Source organism: Hemitrygon akajei, chromosome 6 (genome assembly GCF_048418815.1).
Source record: "Hemitrygon akajei chromosome 6, sHemAka1.3, whole genome shotgun sequence".
NCBI classification, from domain to species: domain Eukaryota; kingdom Metazoa; phylum Chordata; class Chondrichthyes; order Myliobatiformes; family Dasyatidae; genus Hemitrygon; species Hemitrygon akajei.
In genome coordinates, this window is record NC_133129.1 from 83456677 (window position 1) to 83474849 (window position 18173).

General features: G+C 43.5%; 1 protein-coding gene across 2 annotated transcripts in view; it reads right to left on the reverse strand.

Moving 5' to 3' along the window:
* The window catches only part of tek (TEK tyrosine kinase, endothelial), a 213710-nt gene that overhangs the window by 3417 nt on the left and 192120 nt on the right, over nt 1-18173 (reverse strand). For both annotated transcript variants that reach the window (XM_073048693.1, XM_073048692.1), the window contains 5 exons: nt 13403-13516; nt 12600-12670; nt 4940-4980; nt 2042-2138; nt 1009-1108 (listed from right to left, as the gene is read on the reverse strand). In XM_073048693.1, coding sequence (XP_072904794.1) covers nt 1009-1108; nt 2042-2138; nt 4940-4980; nt 12600-12670; nt 13403-13516 — 423 coding nt within the window. The remainder of the gene's footprint in view (nt 1-1008; nt 1109-2041; nt 2139-4939; nt 4981-12599; nt 12671-13402; nt 13517-18173) is intronic.

Here is an 18173-nt window from a genome sequence, read left to right on the forward strand (position 1 = left end):
CCTTGTCAACTTTCTCTCCACTCTTTCGATCTTATTTACATCTTTCCTGTAGGTAGGTGATCAAAGATGTACACAATACTCCAAAATAGGCCTCCAATAAAGTCTCATACAACTTCAACATAACATCTCAACTTTGATTCATGAAGGCTAACATGATAAAAGCTTTAATTATGATTCTATCTAACAATGACACCACTTTCAAGGAATTATGGACCTGTATTTCCAGATCCCTGTGTTCTACTGCACTCCCCAGTGCCCTACCACTCACTGTTTAAGTCCTACCTTGGTTTTGTCCTCCCCAAACTGCAACACTTCACACTTGTCTGCATTAAATTCCACCTGCCATTTTTCAGCCCATTTTTCCAGCTGTTCCTTCTGCAAGCTTTGATAGTATTCCTTGCTGTCCACTATACCCCCAGTCTTGGTATCATCCACAAATCTGCTGATCCAGCTTACCACATTATCATCCAAATTGTTGATAGAGATGACAAACAATGATAGACCCAGCTCCAACTCCTGAGGCACAACACTCCTGAGTCCCAATCCTGCAGCCAGAGAGACAACTCTCTACTACCACTCTTTGGATTCTCATGCAAAACCAATGTCTAATCCAATTTACTACCTTATCTTGAATGCCAAGCAACTGAGCATTCTTGACCAGCCTCCCATGCAAGACCTTATCAAAGGCCTTGCCAGCGGATGCTGCCTACAGTATATGCTACCAAATTCATAGTTCCCTTCATCCCCATTGCTTGCTTCTACCTCCTACCCAAGATCCACAAATGTGACTGTCCAAGTAGGTGAAGTTGGTAAAGTACATGCCCCACGCCCTTGATATGCATTTATGGAGAAAGGGCAACAGTAGTGGAATGAAAACATCTCAGAGTCAACACTACAATGGGTTCCTCTGTTGAATTGCCCTGTTATTCTGTGGAACTGGAGATTGAGCCTCCCAGTGAGTGCAGAGTGAGGGTCCATGGATAATGTAAGGAAGTGGCACAGACTCACCTTCCTCTCCTCGAGCATCCTGTTCAACGACACAAGTATCTGAGCAAATGTCGGCCTCTCATATGGTTTCTCCCGCCAACACTGTCTCATCAATTCATACCTGTAAGAATTACATTTAATGATTTACTACAATTTCATCCATCATTAAAGACCCTCAATACCCAGGAGGTACCCTCTTCTCGTTAAAGACCCTCACTACCTGGGATGTGCCCTCTTTTGATTACTTCCATCAACCACACTCGACATTTTAGGAAAAGCTTTTTCCCCCTCTGCCATCAGTTCTTTGAATGGTTCATGAACCCATGAACACTAACTTGCAATTCCTCTTTTCCATTATTACTTTATTTAGTGATTTTCATAGCAATTGTTTATGTCTTGCATGGTACTCCTGCCCTAGTGATAATAAACCTGACTCTGATTCTCATTCCCATTACACATGCTGCATTACTTGAAGGTAAAATTAAATGAAACTCAAAGCAGCAGCCCCTCTCTCATCAATAGAACATGGTTATTAATGAACTCAGAGAATTTAGGAATTGTTTCTTTGTGCAGAGAATGTGGGACGTACGTTCTCCATGACCAAACACCCATTGTGAGGCATAGAGATTCCTTTAGACAAAGAAACAATTCCTAAATTCTCTGAGTTTATTAATAACCATATTCTATTGACAAATATATAAAGGAGAAGGAAAATTATCTGGTGTTGGTTGACAGGAGGTGTTGTGGGGTAGGAAAAGAGTTTCATGTGCAACATGAATCCCTAGCATGTACCAACCAGGGAGAATGTTCAGAATCTGTATATGTAATTCTATGGAACCAGGTCAACATCTGACTAAAGCTTGAACCTGATCGTTGGGAAATGAGAGACAGCAAGTAGCTTAAATTGTCGGCATGCACAAGGCAAATTGGTCCACGAACTTAGCTGCCATATTTTATGCTGTGGAGCCTGGCATTTCAATTTGAAAGATTCAGCAGCAGGTGAGTGTAGAGGCAACTAGGTGCAACTATCTACAGAGGAACAGTAAAGACCTACACTTCATCAACACAGTTGGGTGGTTTCTCCATCCGGTATCCAAGGGGCAATTTCTCGTAGAGTTCAGCACAGGTCATTCCACAGTAGGGAGTGCCACCTGTCCAGAGATATGAAATACAAGGAATCATTTTCATCATCTGACTGGAATATTTGCCCAAACTTATTGTTTAATGACAGCACCAATATGAAACGCACCCAACTGTGCCAGCTTCCGGGGTTTAAATGCTCCAACTCTCCGGAATATAGATAGCTAGTACGGCCCCTTTAAGGGTTCAGGACCACCCCATTACTTGGCAATCATGTTTTGGTGCCAAGAATTCAGTATTTAAAGAGCACTTGAATGGAGCCCCAGTGTTCAATTGTAAACCCAGCTAGAGATATTGTCTAGTGTTTTGTGCTCAGTTCTTGTTCCAGTTTCATACCGTGTCTCAGTCCTATCCTTGGATCCTCATCAAGGACTCTCATCACAGTACGACTGAGCCAACATGGACCCAATGGGGTATCAGTGTCTAATCCTCACTGTGGTCAGCCACAGTGAGGATTTCCAAATGGAGCCTGCAGATTCACGACCTCTCGGTAGCTGTTTGTCAGCTTTCACAAGGAAGAAGCCATAGCTGCTCAGGAGAGCCAGTTCATCTTCCAACCCCGGAGAGATCTTGCCACAGCTTCCTCACTCAATGTTCATTAGTGTTCAAACTCCAGCTGTCCCGTTTCCCTTTGGAGCATGGAAAGGTGACCTTCATTATCTCTCTTTGGACTGGAAGGGCCCTAATCTGGGCCACCACATAGGGAATGAAGGTTGGAGGTTTGCTTGGATTCAGAGGAATTTATGGCCACCATAAGAAGAGTGTTCCATCATCCTGCCAGAGCCAGCTGAGCCTCGGACCATCTGATGAAGATTCAACAGGGCGAACAGTCAGCAGTCGACTACTCTATTGAGTTTCAGACCTTGGCCAAAGAGAATGGCTGGAATGGGGAGGCCTTGGTCACTCTATATCACCACGGACTCTGAGATGAACTAAAGAATGCCTTTGCCTTGGGAGAACCTGCTGAAGATTTGGAGATTCTGGTCGACCAGTCCATTCCTCGATAATTAGCTGGCAGAGCGTAAGTGGGACTGTTTCAAGAGGTTGAGGATGGCTAGCCTGAGCCTGGCTTCAACACATCACAGTTCTCAGACAAAGACCTGCCTGTCCCCTGTTCAGGACTCAGTTGGACCCATGCAGGTCGGCTGCACTAGACTCTCCATGAACGAGAGGTCCCGGCGTCAGAGTCGGGACTGCTGCTATTACTGTGGAGGGACAGGTCACCTGCGGGCAAATGCAGCAGCCTTCAGGAGAATGGCTACGACCGTCCTGTTCCAGGAGGACTATGACGGTGACAGCCACCACTCCCAACCCTATGGATTCTGGCAGCACACTGAAGGTGATCTCCTGGGCTAAGAACCAAAGATAGACGAAGGCATTTGTGGACCTCCGGGGCAGCCACTGTTCCGTAACAGTGGGTGTTACGGAACACCCACTGGCTCAACATAGCACTGCGAGAGTTGAGCCAGTCCATGGCCGCAACTGTCTTGGACGGCTGTCCACTAGGTTCCAGACAGATCCGGCAACAGACTGTGGTCTTGCAGATGAGGATAGGGGATCATGTGGAAGACATTAGTTTCTGCATCATTGACTCACCACTCATACCCCTGATCTTTGGGCACCCTTGGCTGTCCCAGCATAACCCATCCGTGGATTGGAAGGAAGGGAGAATCACTGCTTTGTCCAGTCATTGAAAGAGGGTATGTTTGCTGTGTTGGGTGCCTGAAAAAAACCGCTTGGATCCAGTTCTCATCAACGACTACCATCACTGTCTTTCCAAGCAGCCGGGGCTGTCAGGGGAGGTGGTCCTGTTACGAGACGCACCCCACCGTTCCCACCATCCCAGCTTCCAGGGTTTAGATGTTCTAACTTTCTGGAGTATGGACAGCTGGTGTGGCCCCTTTAAGGGTTCCAAACTGTCCCGTTAATTGGCAATCATGCTTTGGCACCAGGAATTCAGCATTTAAAGTGCACCTGAATGAAGCCTCGGAAATTGGAAACCCAACTAGAAATACCACTTAGAGTTTTGTTTTCTGCTCGGCTCTCCTTCTAGTTTCATACCGTGTCTCAGTCCTTGCCTTGGATACTCCAGTATTTAGGTCCTAACCATCCTCATCAAGGACTCTCATCACAAACACTTGAGGTAGTTAAAAAACAATTGGTCACAACCACGGATTCAGCAGCTCAGCAGATACTGCATTTGTGCTCATGAATATGCATGTTGCAGCTAATTATTATTTCATTGTGATGGTATTTAACTCCATTCTTTTCATCATAGTGCTTGTTGAGACTTGAGCAAAGCACAGTAACATTTCACTGCCTGCTTGCATTCAGCCTTGCCTGAGAAATTGTTCTGTCGAGTCAACTGACTCTGAAGATTAGCAGTATTTGTTTTATATTTAGTTATTCCTTTCAGCCGCAGTGTTGGCTTTGTTTTCCATTTGAGAGTTTTAGTTAATGGCCCTGTTTGGCTTAGCATTTATTGTTTTCTTTTCCCTCTAACTCTGCATTGAAGTCTGTGAATAATCAACTTGCTTCAGTGTCTCTGGGCCATAACCAGAGTGACAAATCTGGGCAGGATTGGACATGGATCACCCATTACATCAGCTCTTCACCCTCTATCCAGGCAAAAATCATCTACCTGTCACAAAGGCTTCTTCCCTCTTCAAGGGTAGGTCATGGACTTGCCCATGGACCAATCTCACATATAGCTCTCTGCCCATATCTCACACACAATTCTTGATTAGAAACCTGGCTCTAGGCCTCCTAGAAGTGGTAGAGCTATAGAAGTGATTTTAATAACACAACTTACCCAGGCTAACAATCTCCCATAAAAGAATTCCATATGACCATCTACAGAAAACAATAAATGAGAAATGTTTTGATAATATGTCTAATAAAGTACTTTCTTAACACATTCAAAAGTCATTTTAATATGAATTTCCATACGTATATGGAGGCTATCTAGTTAAGTCATTGCAACATGCTATGATGATAAAAGAGCATTATAGTGTCAAATGTTGAGTGTGCAATATCATTCTCCCTCAACAGTGATCAGTTATGTATGCTTCACAAACCATAACTTTTTTTTAATTTCCCTTGCAGTTAATCTAATGGAACAGATTGCTGAACCTTTACAGAACTGACTGAATGAATGAATGTCAGGAAACATCCATGAACTCAGTGCAATCGGCCAGTGAAGGAGGGAAAAAGGGAGTGAGGGACCTGTTAGAAGTGTTAAGAAACAGAGGGTGGGGAGTAAAAAAACTCCTTCCCATGGCAGGGACTTACAGTAAGTGTATAGCTTAAGATGAGGATGCAGAGATTGGAAGGGTTTGAGGAAAATTATAGAGGGTGGTTGCAGTCTGTAACCCACTACTCTGGAGTTTTTGGAGGTAGTTAATCTCACAAACTTCATTCAACAACGCTCATTGTCTATGAACCCAGTGCTGGTAAATGAGCTGACCACATGTTGGGACTTAATGTTTGGTGTGGCTAAATGAGCCTGTTTCTGTGCTGTATGATTCTATGATTCAATTACTAAAGCAACACCAATATTTATCAAATGTCTTCTGAATTCCCAAAGTACCGAGACCATATTTTGAGAAGGAAATACAGGTTTCATTGGGAGTAAGGTTGATTGATTGGAATGAACTCCAACTGTTCAGCCTTTCAGTATATTTCCACATGCAGAAGATGGTAGAAATGTAAAACTTTCTCTGCAGACAGTAAGTGATGGTGATCAATTGCTAATTGATCAATTTACGTTCACATTTTGTGCTCAGGGGTTCAAGAAAGTGAATAGCGATGTTCTAAAGCATATCACAAGCATGAGAAAATCTGCAGATGCTGGAAATGCAAAAGAGCACGCACAAAATGCTGGAGGAACTCAGCAGGCCAGGCAGCATCTATGAAAAATGGTAAACAGTTGATGTTTCAGGCTGAGACCCTTCATCAGGACGGTTTACTCTTTTCCATAGAAGCTACTGGCCTGCTGAGTTCTTTCAGCATTCTGTGTGTGCTGCTTCTGATATATCTTCATTAGGACGAGGAGGCATTTACTTTTTTTTTTGAAGAGTTGATGAAGAGGATTGATGAGAGCAGGGTGGTAGACGGTGCCTATGTGTACTTCAGTAAGGCCTTTGGCTTTTAAATGTTGCCAACGTGCCCACTTCAACAACTATATCTGGCAGCTCATTCCAAAAATACACCACCCTCTGCATTGAAGAAGCTGCTCCAATGTCTCTTTAAAATCTCTTGCCTCTGAATTTCAAACTTTGCCCTCTTGTTTTTACTATACCTCCTTGCAAAAGCACTGTGCTTTCCACCCTGTCTCTGCCCCATGGATCTTACACTCTTTTATTGATCTATTAGGTCACTCTTCAGTCTTGTAAATTCCATGGAATAAAGTCTTCGTCAATTCAACCTCTTATTGTAACTTAGAACCCAAATTTAGGCAACAGATTTTTTTTTCAGCACCAAGTCCAGTATAACAACATCCTCCCTTTAACAGGGTAACAAAAAGTGTTTGCAATACAGCCTCATCGATGTCTTATTAATTTCAGCACAACATCCCAATTCCTATACTCAGTGCCCTGAATAAAGAAGGACAATATGCCAAATGCCTTCTTCATCAAACTATATATCTGTAATGTTGCTTTCAGCGAATTATGCATTTGCACTCCAGCCAACCAGAGCAGGACGTAAGAGTGTTGTAGAAAAGAGACCTAGGGGTACAAGAACAGTTCCCTCAAGGTCCTGTCAAATCTAGAGGGTGAAGAATGAATGGCACACTTGCCCTCATCAGTTGGGGGATTGAGTACAAGAGATGGGATGTAATGTTACAGCTGTACAAGACATTGGTGACACTGCACCTGAAAATGTGTGCAATTCTGGTTGTGATTAAGCTCGGGAAGGTGCAGAAAAGATTCACAATGATGTAGCATGGATCAGCAGGTTTGATTTGTAAAGAGAAACCCGATTGGCAGAGACTGATTTCTCTGGAGCGAAGGAGGGTGAGGAGCAAGCTTGTAGAGAGTTATGAAGTCTGGTGGATGGCTACCATCCTTTTTCTAGAATAGAGGAGGTTTAAGGTGAAAGGGACTTGAGGGGCAGGTTTTTTCACACAGAGTGGTGGGTATGTTGAATGAGTTTCCACAGGATGCCACAAAGGTTGATATCTTTACAGTGTTTAAATCATACTTGGACAGGTGCATGGCTTGAAGGGATATGGGCCACATGTAGGCAAATAGAACTAGCCTGAGCAGGCACCTTGATCAGAGTGGATGAGGAGTCCAAGCAGCCTGTTTTGTTTGATACTATTAAGGATCTGTGGGGGTGCATGTAGACTCAGGTCAAGGGTCAATGACCCCATTGAATAGTCAAAACAGTGAAATAGCTTCTTCCTATTTGTGATTTAACAACAGCATTGAATAAATTATCAGAAAGTGAAGCTGGTTATTTCTTACCTTAATTTCCTGGACACTTGGATAACATTTAATTAGTTCTTTCAGATCATTCTTTATTTTGTGGATGTTGGAAATGGAGTGCAATATGATAGGGTGAGTATATTTTTGATTTTGCCGCACTATGAACATAACACACTCCCCCATCAAGTAGGATACAGCCAATAGTAAGTCATAACTTCTGACACTGCCTCATTAGCCTTAATGTTCCTTATTGCCCATCTCTTCCACAAACCATTACTCATTTTGTTACACTTAATGTAATATTGTTTTCAATTCTCTACTTTGCATTCATTCTTCTCAACGTAATTGTTAATATAGCATCAAATTATGAAAACACATAGGCTTGAAATGTCCTGGCAACATACACAACATCCTGGAGGGAGGTAGCAAATCGGGTAGCATTTATAGAGGGCAGTTGATGAATCAGGTTGAGGCCTTTCATCAGCATTTTTTGTGCCTTGCTGAAGGTTTCCAGCATCTGCAGAATCTCTTTGTCAAATGTCCCAGAATATGCAGGTCTTAGAACAAGAGATACTTCTGCTGACAAAGGTAAACAAAAATGTTCACACCAGTCATAAAGGAATTAAAACAGGCAGCCAGGGTGTGGAGAATTACAGGCAGTGATTCAGTAAACACATTCGCTGTCAGTACAGTTTTATAACCCAATCTTGAGTGTGGTGATTGTGGTGAACTACATATACCTGTCTGGACTGCTCCTGTGGCTCCTCCCGCAGACCCCTGTATAAAGGCGATTGAGGCCTGATGCCCGGCCTCATTCTCCAGGATGTTCATTCTTCCAGTCAATAAAAGCCGATACCTCGCTTCTTACGTCTCAGAGTGAGTTATTGATGGTGCATCAGTGATATTTTATATTACTTCAAGGGTATTCTCCCAATAGAGATAGAACAAAAACTGACCTCTGGCCTCATTCAGCCATGCTGACCAAGCATGGTTAGTTCCTGAGTTAGTCCCATTTGCCTGTACTAGGCACATATCCCTCTAAAACATTTCTGTCCATGTACCTGATCAAATGTATTTTAAAGATTGTGATTATACCTGTCTTTACTCCCCCCTTCAAGAGTTTGTTCCATATGCCCACCATCATTCCATCATGTGGAAAACTTGCCTCTCAATCCCCTTGAAATGTTTTCCTTTTCATCTTACATCTATGCCCCTAGTTTTAGATTCCTCCATCCTAATAAAAAGGCTGACAATCAATATTTATGCCTCTTATAATTTCATAATCTTCCACATCGTTACCCTCAGTCTCCTTCAATCTACTGAAAGCAGTCAGAGCCTTATAATAATTCAAATCCTCTAAAGCCAGCAACAACAAATAGTCAGAGTTGTACAACATAGAAACATGCCCTTCAGTCCAGCTGCTCCATGCTGACCAGGATGCTGGACTTTCCAGAGTTTGGTGCATAACCTTTGAAACCTTTCTAATTCAGCTGTCTTAAAAAATATATATTTTACCCACCTCAACCACGTCCCCTGGCAGCTAATTCCATATTCTCACCACTGTTTGTGTGTATGTGGTATGAATTACCAGAAGAAGTGGTTGATGCTTTGCGTAAAAAAAAAGTTTCCCTCACATTCTTATTAAATCTCTTCCTACTCACCTTAAAGCCGCTAGTCTTTGATTCCCCAACCTTGAGAAAACAACTGAGTATTCACCCTACCTATGCGCCTCGTGATTTTATACACCTGTAAGTTCAACACTCACTCTCCTGCACTCCAAGGAATGAAGTCCTAGCCTGTCCAACCTCCCCCCTCAATTCCTGGCAACATCCTTGTAAATCCTTTCACTAGTCTTTCCAGTTTAATAACATCTTTCCTACAGCAGGGCAACCAAAAGTGAACGCTATACTCCAAGTGTGGCTTCATCAGCATTTTGTTCAACCGCAACATGACATAGAACATAGAATGGTACAGACCCTTTGTACCACAATGTTTTGCTGACCTATTAACCTACTCCAAGGTGAATCTAGCACTTCCTTCTCACAGGGTCCTCCACTTACCCATCTAAGAGTCTCTTAAATGTCCCTAATGTAACTGCCTCTGCCACCACCCCTGGCCAGGTAAGAATAGAACCCTCATCCAGCTTTAGAATGAGATGGTGTTCAAGCTGAAGAAGGAAAGGGAGGGAGCGGTTACTTTGGTCACAGCAGTTTGGGATGTCAGGTTCGGAGACACTTGGATAAACAGTTCCAAGTGAAAGAGTCTGGGAGACCACAACATACTTCACAGAACAGGGAGGTTTGAAATAGTTCAATAATTTACAAGAATGAAACGGTCAAGGGACATTTGCTTTTGGGGAGAGGGATGATGTTGGCAAATTTGAAAGAGAAGCGAAAGGGAAGAGAATCATTCACAACCTCACTGGGAGCTGGATGGGAAACTGGGTAACACACACAAAATGCTGGAGGAACTCAGCAGGCCAGGCAGCATCTAGGAAAAGAGTACAGTTGACATTTTGGGCCGAAACCCTTTGGCAGGACCCTGGGTGATCAGCCTTCAGGGGAAACTTGGTGATCAGTCTTTTGGGTTCAGCGTTTAGGTGGTCATTGGGAACAGGAGTTGGGAGTTAGATGATCAGTTGTTTGGGGATGAGAGTTTGGTGGTCACTGGGAGTCTGGTACATCAATAATAAAAGACACTTGGACAGATACATGGATGGGAAAGGTTAAGATGGAGGTGGGTCAAACACGGGCAAATGAGACTAACTCAGTTGGCCATTTTGTTCAGCACAGTTCAGTTGGGTCAAAGGGCCTGTTTCTATGCTGTACAACTCAATAACTCAATGAATATTTCATCACTCTCGGGATAAAGAACTGCCTCTGATATCTTCCCTATATTCTCCTCTGATCATGGCTATTGTATCAGCCAGTTCTGCCCTCAGAAAAAGTATCTGTCTGTCTACTCAACCTATGCCTCAAACAATCTTGTATACCTCTATTGAGTCACTTCTCATCCTCCTTCTCTCCAAAGAGAAAAGATCTAGCTTGCTCAACCTATCCTCATATGATATACTTTCTAATGCAGGCATTATTCACTCTTCTGCCACCCTCTCTAATGTTTCTACATCCTTCCTATAATGAGGCGACTAGACTACACACAACATTCCAACTGTGGTTTAACTGGAACTTTACCTTGTGGCTCTTGAAATCAATCCCCTGTCTAATGAAAGCCAACACACCATACTCCATCTTAATCATCCTATCAACTTCCAGTGCAACTTTGAGGGAACTCTTGATGTGGATCTCAATATCTCCCCTTTCCTCCACACTACCTAGAATCCTGCCATTAATCCAGTTTTCTGTCTTCAAGTTTGACCTTCCAAAGTGAACCTCTTCACACTTTTCCAGACTGAATTCCAGCTGCCAATTCTTGGCCCATCTCTGCATCCCATCAAAGTCCCATTGTAACATGCAACGCCACCAAATTTCATGTCATCTGCAAACTTACTCACTCATCTTTTCACTTTCTTGTGCAAGCCATTTATAAAAAGCACAAAGAGCAGTAGTCCCAGAACAGATCCCTGTAGAACACTGACTTAATGACAGAATAACCTCCATCTTCGGCCATCCTCTGCTTTCAGTGGGCAAGCCAATTCTGAATCCATGCATAAAAACACAAAATGCTGGCAGAACTCAGCAGGCCAGACAGCATCTATGGGAGAAGGTAGTGATGACGATTCGGGCCGAAACCCTTCATCAGGAGGAATCCATGCAACCAAGTTTCCCTGGATCCCATGCTTCCTGACATTCTGAATGAGCCAGTTCATAGGGAATCTTGTCAAATGGCTTACTAAAACCCATATACATCATATCTACTGCTTTGCCTTCATCAACATAATTTAACCTCCCAACATTTATACTCAATGCCCTGACTGATGGGGGCCTGTATGCTAAAAGCATCTTCACCACCCTGTGTACCTGTGACTTCCCAGTGAACCATGTACTCCAAAGTTCTTCTGTTCTACAACACTCCCCAGGGTCCTCCTATTGACTGGCAAGTCCTACCTGGATTTGGATTTTCAAAATACAATTTCTTGTACTTATCCAAATTAAAACTCCATTTGCTATTCATCAACCCCTTAGCTGATCAAGAGCCCTTGCACATTTTTTAATAAACTTCTTCATTTTCCAGCAGACCACCTAATGTACTCTCATCTGCAAACTTACTAAACATGCATTGTACATTCTTATCCAAGTTGTTGACATAGGTGGCAAGCACTAATGAACCCAGCACTGACTCCCGAGGCAAACCTACAGACATGAGCCTCCAGTCCACAAAACTACTTTCCACTATTACCTCTGCTTTCAACCATTAAGCCAATTACGTACACAGTTAGCCATTTCAACGTGGAGTCCATGCAAGCTAACTTTCAGAGCAGCCTACCATAAGGAATCTTAAAGGCCTTACTGAAACCCATATAAAGCATGTCTACTGCCCTGCCTTCAGACTTCCTTGGTTACAACAATACCTCGATCAAGCTTACAAAACATGATCTCCCATGTACAAAGCCATGCTGATCAACCTCTTGAGTTTCCAGATGTACATACAATATATTTTATCCGTCAGAATCCTCTCCAGCAATTTATCCACGAAAGATGTTAGCCTTGCTGTTTTATAGTTTATAGGCCTTTCTTTTAAATAATGGTCAGCAAAAGCTACTCTCTAGCCTATTGGCACCTCACCCATGGCTAACGATGCAAATAGCTTAACCAGGGTTCCCACAACTTATTCCCTTTCCTTGTAAATCTTTTCTGCACCCTCTCCAACTTTATTTCACTAGGTCTGTTATTCCTTTGTTATTGAATTTGAACCAACTTCAAATTTTGGTGGGAGATCTTCATTCCAGTTGAAAGTTTTGCCTGGTTTATGTTATTTATGTATTCTGAGGATTAGGGGAGAAGTGTTAACCAGTTGTGAAAAATAAACACACACAAACAAACAAGCACTAGCCTGATCAGATAAAGACGTCAATAAAGGACTTACACATCACTATTGGTTGTGTAAACGCTGTAATTTAAAGATTCAATGGCCATCCATCGGACTGGTAGTCTTCCCTGTAAAGATGGCAAAAGACAGGTGGAAAACATTATGACTTTAATCACAAGGTCATGTTATATGAAAAGAATAATAGTCTGAGATCCTGCAACTTCAGCTAATTGAATTATAAAAATACTAAGGGTTTTCACAGGTCCTGGCAACATACAATCATTGCAATGGCTCTTCACAAGCTTCCATCTCTGAACTCCATACAAGATGAGGTGCAAGATTTTATTTGATGTCTGCTCTGCCAGTGATGGATCTTGTTTGTTGAAGGGAGAAAACGGGAGGTATGACTCAGAATGTCTCTGATAACGCAAAGATCAGGAGCAGCTTTATACAGCCAACTGAGGGGTGCCTCTCAGAGACAGAACGTATGAAAGCCAACTGCAGCGTGCCAGTTATCACTACTGCTACCACCAAGTCAAACTCAACAGCAGTTCCCAAATCGAGCACCAAGGAGAACAAAGACAGCAGCCCCATGGAACCCAACACCAACATCATTGTGGGAGTAGCTTCAATGGCAGTAGTAACTAAAGAAAGTGGCTCACCACAAACTATTCAAGAACAATGAGGAATGATCAATAAATATTGATCTTCCCAGCAATGCTCAGGTCCAGTGAATAAATTCTTTCACAGCCTTTAGATTTTAAGCAGTTTCTGGGCTGGAGTCAGGTCTGTTGAAAACTTTGGCTTTTGTAAAATCAAATCCAATGATTTCCAAGGTCCCACAAATGTTTTGTACTCACCATTGTCTTTTTTACGTAAACTTCCTTCCCTCTGGACAATCCAAAGTCAGCAATCTTTGCAATGTAGCCATCTCCCACAAGAACATTTCGAGCTGCCAGATCCCTGTGAATAAACTTAAAAGACGGAAAGTCCTGAATAAAACTGTCCCTCAGACCCGCCCCTCCGAGAGTGCAGGTCATGCCTCCTGCTGTCCCTCTGGCAGTGCAAGCTCTGCTCCTCTAGCACTTTGGCTTGCTCCACCACAACACTGCTTCTCCAAAGCTGGAAAGCTCCTGTTACTGCTGCCCAAGCAGAATGATGTTTACTCAGTATTGTTACTTTGCCAGTATGGTGCTCTTTCGGTACTGCGCCTTCGATTGTGTAGTGCTCCCTTTGTACTCCTACTTTGTCATAGTGGAATTCCCCAGGTAGTGTTCCGTACTGGCCCTATGACAGTGCAGCTCTTGTTCTGCACAGGCCTTACAACAGTGCTCAGTAAGTTCTCTCTTATGATGTGGCACTTTCTAAATATAGTTTTTAGGTTTTATGGAACATACAAGTAAGCAGCCTTCCCCAAATGATGGTCCAGTGACTGTGCAGCAACCACTCATTAGGAGGGGCAATTCTCAGTGTTTGCCTTTTGTCAGGTCAGTGCTTTCTCAGTACTTCCTCTACAATGGCGTTGAGGCTCCTCAATACTGCTTCTGCAACGTTCCGTTGCTCCCTCAGTGTACATCTTTGACATTGAGTTCTCCTTCAGTACTGGATTTCTAACAATGAAATTCTCTCCAGTACTTCTGATAGGTAGCTCTCTCCCAGCACTATACTTCTCACTGTGTGATTCTCCCTCAAAACCGCCTCTCTGACAGTAAGGTTCCGACTCAGTACTGCTCTTCTAAAGGTGTGGCTCTGCTTGTTCTTCCTTTGCTACTGGGTAGTTCTCCCTCATTATTACCCTGAGACAGTGAGGCCCTCCTTGGTACTGCCCACCTGACAGTGTAAACCAAACACGAGATAATTGCAGATGCTGGAAATCCAAGGCAACCACACAAAATGCTGGAGGAACTCAGCAGGCCAGGCAGCAAATATGGGAATGATGGTCATGATGAACGTTCTCATTCCAAAATGTCTACTCTTTACTCTTTTCCATAGATGCTGCCTGACCTGCTGAGTTCCTCCAGTATTTTGTGTGTGTGGGCAGTGTAATATCTCATATCTGCAGATACTGAGGTAGAGATACAATTCTTGATAAGGGCTTCACGGGCAAAAGGAAATACCAGTGCAGTCATAAAATAAGAAGTCCACGAGTAAGACTGAGATAGAGAGAACCTTTTTTCATCCAGATGGTGGTGAAGCTTTAAATTCCATATCCAGGAGGGCTGTGGATTGATTGAAAGGGCAGTGGAAAGGTCAAATATCAAAGATAATGCCATAACTGCCTCCCAGGTGGCAGGGTCAGGGACATCTCAGATCGAGTCCATAGCATCCTTAAGGAAATTGTTGAGCAGTCAGAGATTGTGGTTCACATCAGTACCAATGGCATAGATAGGAAGGATAATAAGGTCCTGAAAAGTGAGTTCAGGAAGTAATGTGCCAAGTGAAAGGGCAGGGCTTGCAAGGTTGTGATCTCAGGACTGCTACCAGTGCTACATGCTAGTGATACCAGAAACAGGAAGATAATACAGTTTAACACGTGGCTAAGGAGAATGTGCAGGATGGAGGACTTCAGCTTTTTGGATCATTGGGGTCTCTTCCAGGGAAAATGGAATCAGTACAGACAGGACAGATTGCACCTGAACTGGAGGGGTACCAATATCCTGGCAGGAAGGTTTGCTAGTGCTGCTCTGGGGGTTTTAAACTAGAGATGCAGGGGGATGAGACCCACAGTGTCAGGGCAGCTAGTGGACTGTGGAATACGAAAAGGATGATTGCATTAATAGGATTATATTGTTAACCACTCAATCATCAGTGAGATTTAGAGGAGCAAACTCAGAGAGGGATAGCATACAGTTGCAAGAAATATAAGGTTGTGATAATGGGTGGTTCCTAAGGTTGTCATAACCGGGTGTTATAAGCTCCCACTACCTATAAGGCGCTCTAAATGGCGTGCGACTCTAACAGTCTCTGAAAACCAAGTCCAACTCTTGGCCTTCACGTGTGGTTTAGCTACTAGGTCCAGTGGAACTGTTTCTACTGACAAAAAAAAGGGGCAAAGGTGGACCACCAGTGCCTCAAAACCAGTTGCATCGGGCAGGTGGGGCTCGTCAGCCTTGGACAGCAGCCGGCCTAGGAGAGGGAAAACTCTGATTTCAAACCTCCGCTGCCTTGCGGCCATACCCACCCATGGGAAAGGCTTCGGGAGTGAACCCCGAGGAAGAAATCCGGAGCCGGGGTCCCTAAGGCAGTCTGATGTTGTTTACAACTTCACTCTGGGAACCTCTACGACGACACTGGTACCAAGCTGTATCAGCGCTTTCCCTTCCCTTGGACTATATCAGTGACATGGAGAGGGGGAACGCACTGCATGGGCAACAGCCGGTTCTTCAAATCTTCCCACCCAGGCTTGTGTCCTGGAGAGGACACAGTCCACCAGAGGTGCAAACCCATGATCCCCTGAGATTGACGGCTGCCTCCTCCTCCTCCTGATAACAGGTGATTTAACTTCCCATGTATTGACTGGGATTCCCATACTGTAAAGGACTGGATCTGATATACTATGTCAAATGTGTTAAGAACAGACATTAATCAATATATAAATGTCCCAACTAGAGAGTGTGATACTGTATCTCCTATTTGGGACAAGATTATGTCATGGATAAGTAGAATCATTGACACATTTTTGCTAGTTTGAACAAATCTATCAGTGATCTTTAAGCAAATAATAAAGGTGTACATTAGTATGAATATTAATACTCATAGTAAGTCACAAAATTGGCAAAAATATAACAACTAATGTTAAAATAAACTTCATAATATCCAGTATTTGTCGACTTGCTTGAAGTCTTCTGGTTGGTTAGTGATTTGCTCACTGTAGCCTATCAGTGTTGGCTCTGTAACCAAGAGGTTACTAGCACATTAACCACAGCACTTGTTGTCCTCATCGGATACCACTTTAGCCTGCTTGCAGAGGCTAACGTGTAATTACTTACTTTTTCCTTCTACTTCCACTGCTGAGTTAGTATTTAACATCACTTGATAAGGAGCTGCCCATCCAGGCCCAGTGGTTCCTTAATCAGGACACACGTGCAACAACTCAGGGTGTGTCCTCCTTCTGTTGGGTGTTCTCAAGCAGCAGAAACCTTTTAAGAAGCTGACTGGACAGCTTGGATTAATTTCACATAATAGTTAACCAAACTGTATGCCGTCACATGTATATCAGCCTCGTTGAGACTGAGGGCTCCTGACAGTTGCACTTGGAGTGGAATTAGTTTTCTTGTTTCCAGTTGCTCTGATGCTACATAGACCATAGGATGAGCCGTAGGCTATGGTATGCTCTCCTCATGATACTTTGTCAATCATTCTTTGACGGTTCCATTCATTCATTTGACTTGTCCTGATGACTCTGGGTGATGTAGACAATGGAAAGACCATTCAATATTCATCAGTCAACATAATTCCAGACAGACACCCCCAAAGAAATGTGTTCCTTAGTCAGAGTCAATGAGGCATGACAATCCCCATCTAGGAACCTAGTCCTAGATCAGAGTTTTTCTGTATTCCTTACTGGAGTAGTGTATATCCATCTTGAAACTCGTCCACTAATACAAGTACGTCTGAGTATTCTTCACACTGTGATAAAGAAATATAGGTCACTTGTAGGTCTAAAAATGGACCAGGTGGGGCAGAAGCACTTCATTGTGGGAGCTCTTCCACTGCTCCAGGCTTCATTTTCTGGCATGTCATTCATCTTCCAAACATTTGTGGAGCTTGGGCCCTGAACTTTGTATTCCACCACCACTGAGAGAATCTCTCCATCATATTTTCCACTCATAAACAAGGGAAAATATGCAGATGCTGGAAATCAAAGTAAGACACACAAAATACTGGAGGAACTCAACAGGTCACACAACATCAATGGAACAGAGTAAATGGTCAACATTTCGGGCCAAGACCCTTCTTCAGGACTGGAAAAAAAGAGATAAGAAGGTGGGAGGAGGAGAAGAAGAGGTACATAGTAATAGGTGATAGATGAAACCAGGAGAGGAGGATAGAGCTGGGCAGTCGATTGGTGAAAGAGATAAAAGGCTGGAGAAGGGGAAATCTGATAAGAGAGGACAGAAAGGCCAGGTGAGAAAGCAGAGGGGAAGGAGCACCAGAGGAAAGTGATGGGCAGGTAAGGAGATAAAGAGAGAGAGGGAAATGGGAATGGGGAATGGTGAAGGCAGGGGTTCGGGGGGAGGGTTGCAAATACTGGAAATTTGAGAAATTGATGTTTTAGCCATCAGATTGGAGGTTATCCAGATAGAATATAAGGTGTTGATCCTCCAACCCGAGTGTGGCCTCATCACAGCAGTAGAGGTGGCTATGGACTGACATATCGGAATGGGAATGGGAAGTAAATTGAAATGGGTGGCCACTGGGATCACACTTTTTCTAGTGGACAGAGAGTGGGTGCTCAGCGAAGTGGTCTCCCAACCTACGTTGGGTCTCACTGATATAAAGGAGGCCACACTGGGTGCAGCAGATACAGTAGATGACCCCAACAGACCCACAGGTGTTGTGTAGCCTCACCTGGACAGACTGTTTGGAGCCCTGAATGGTAGCGAGTGAAAGGTGTAGGGGCAGGTGTGG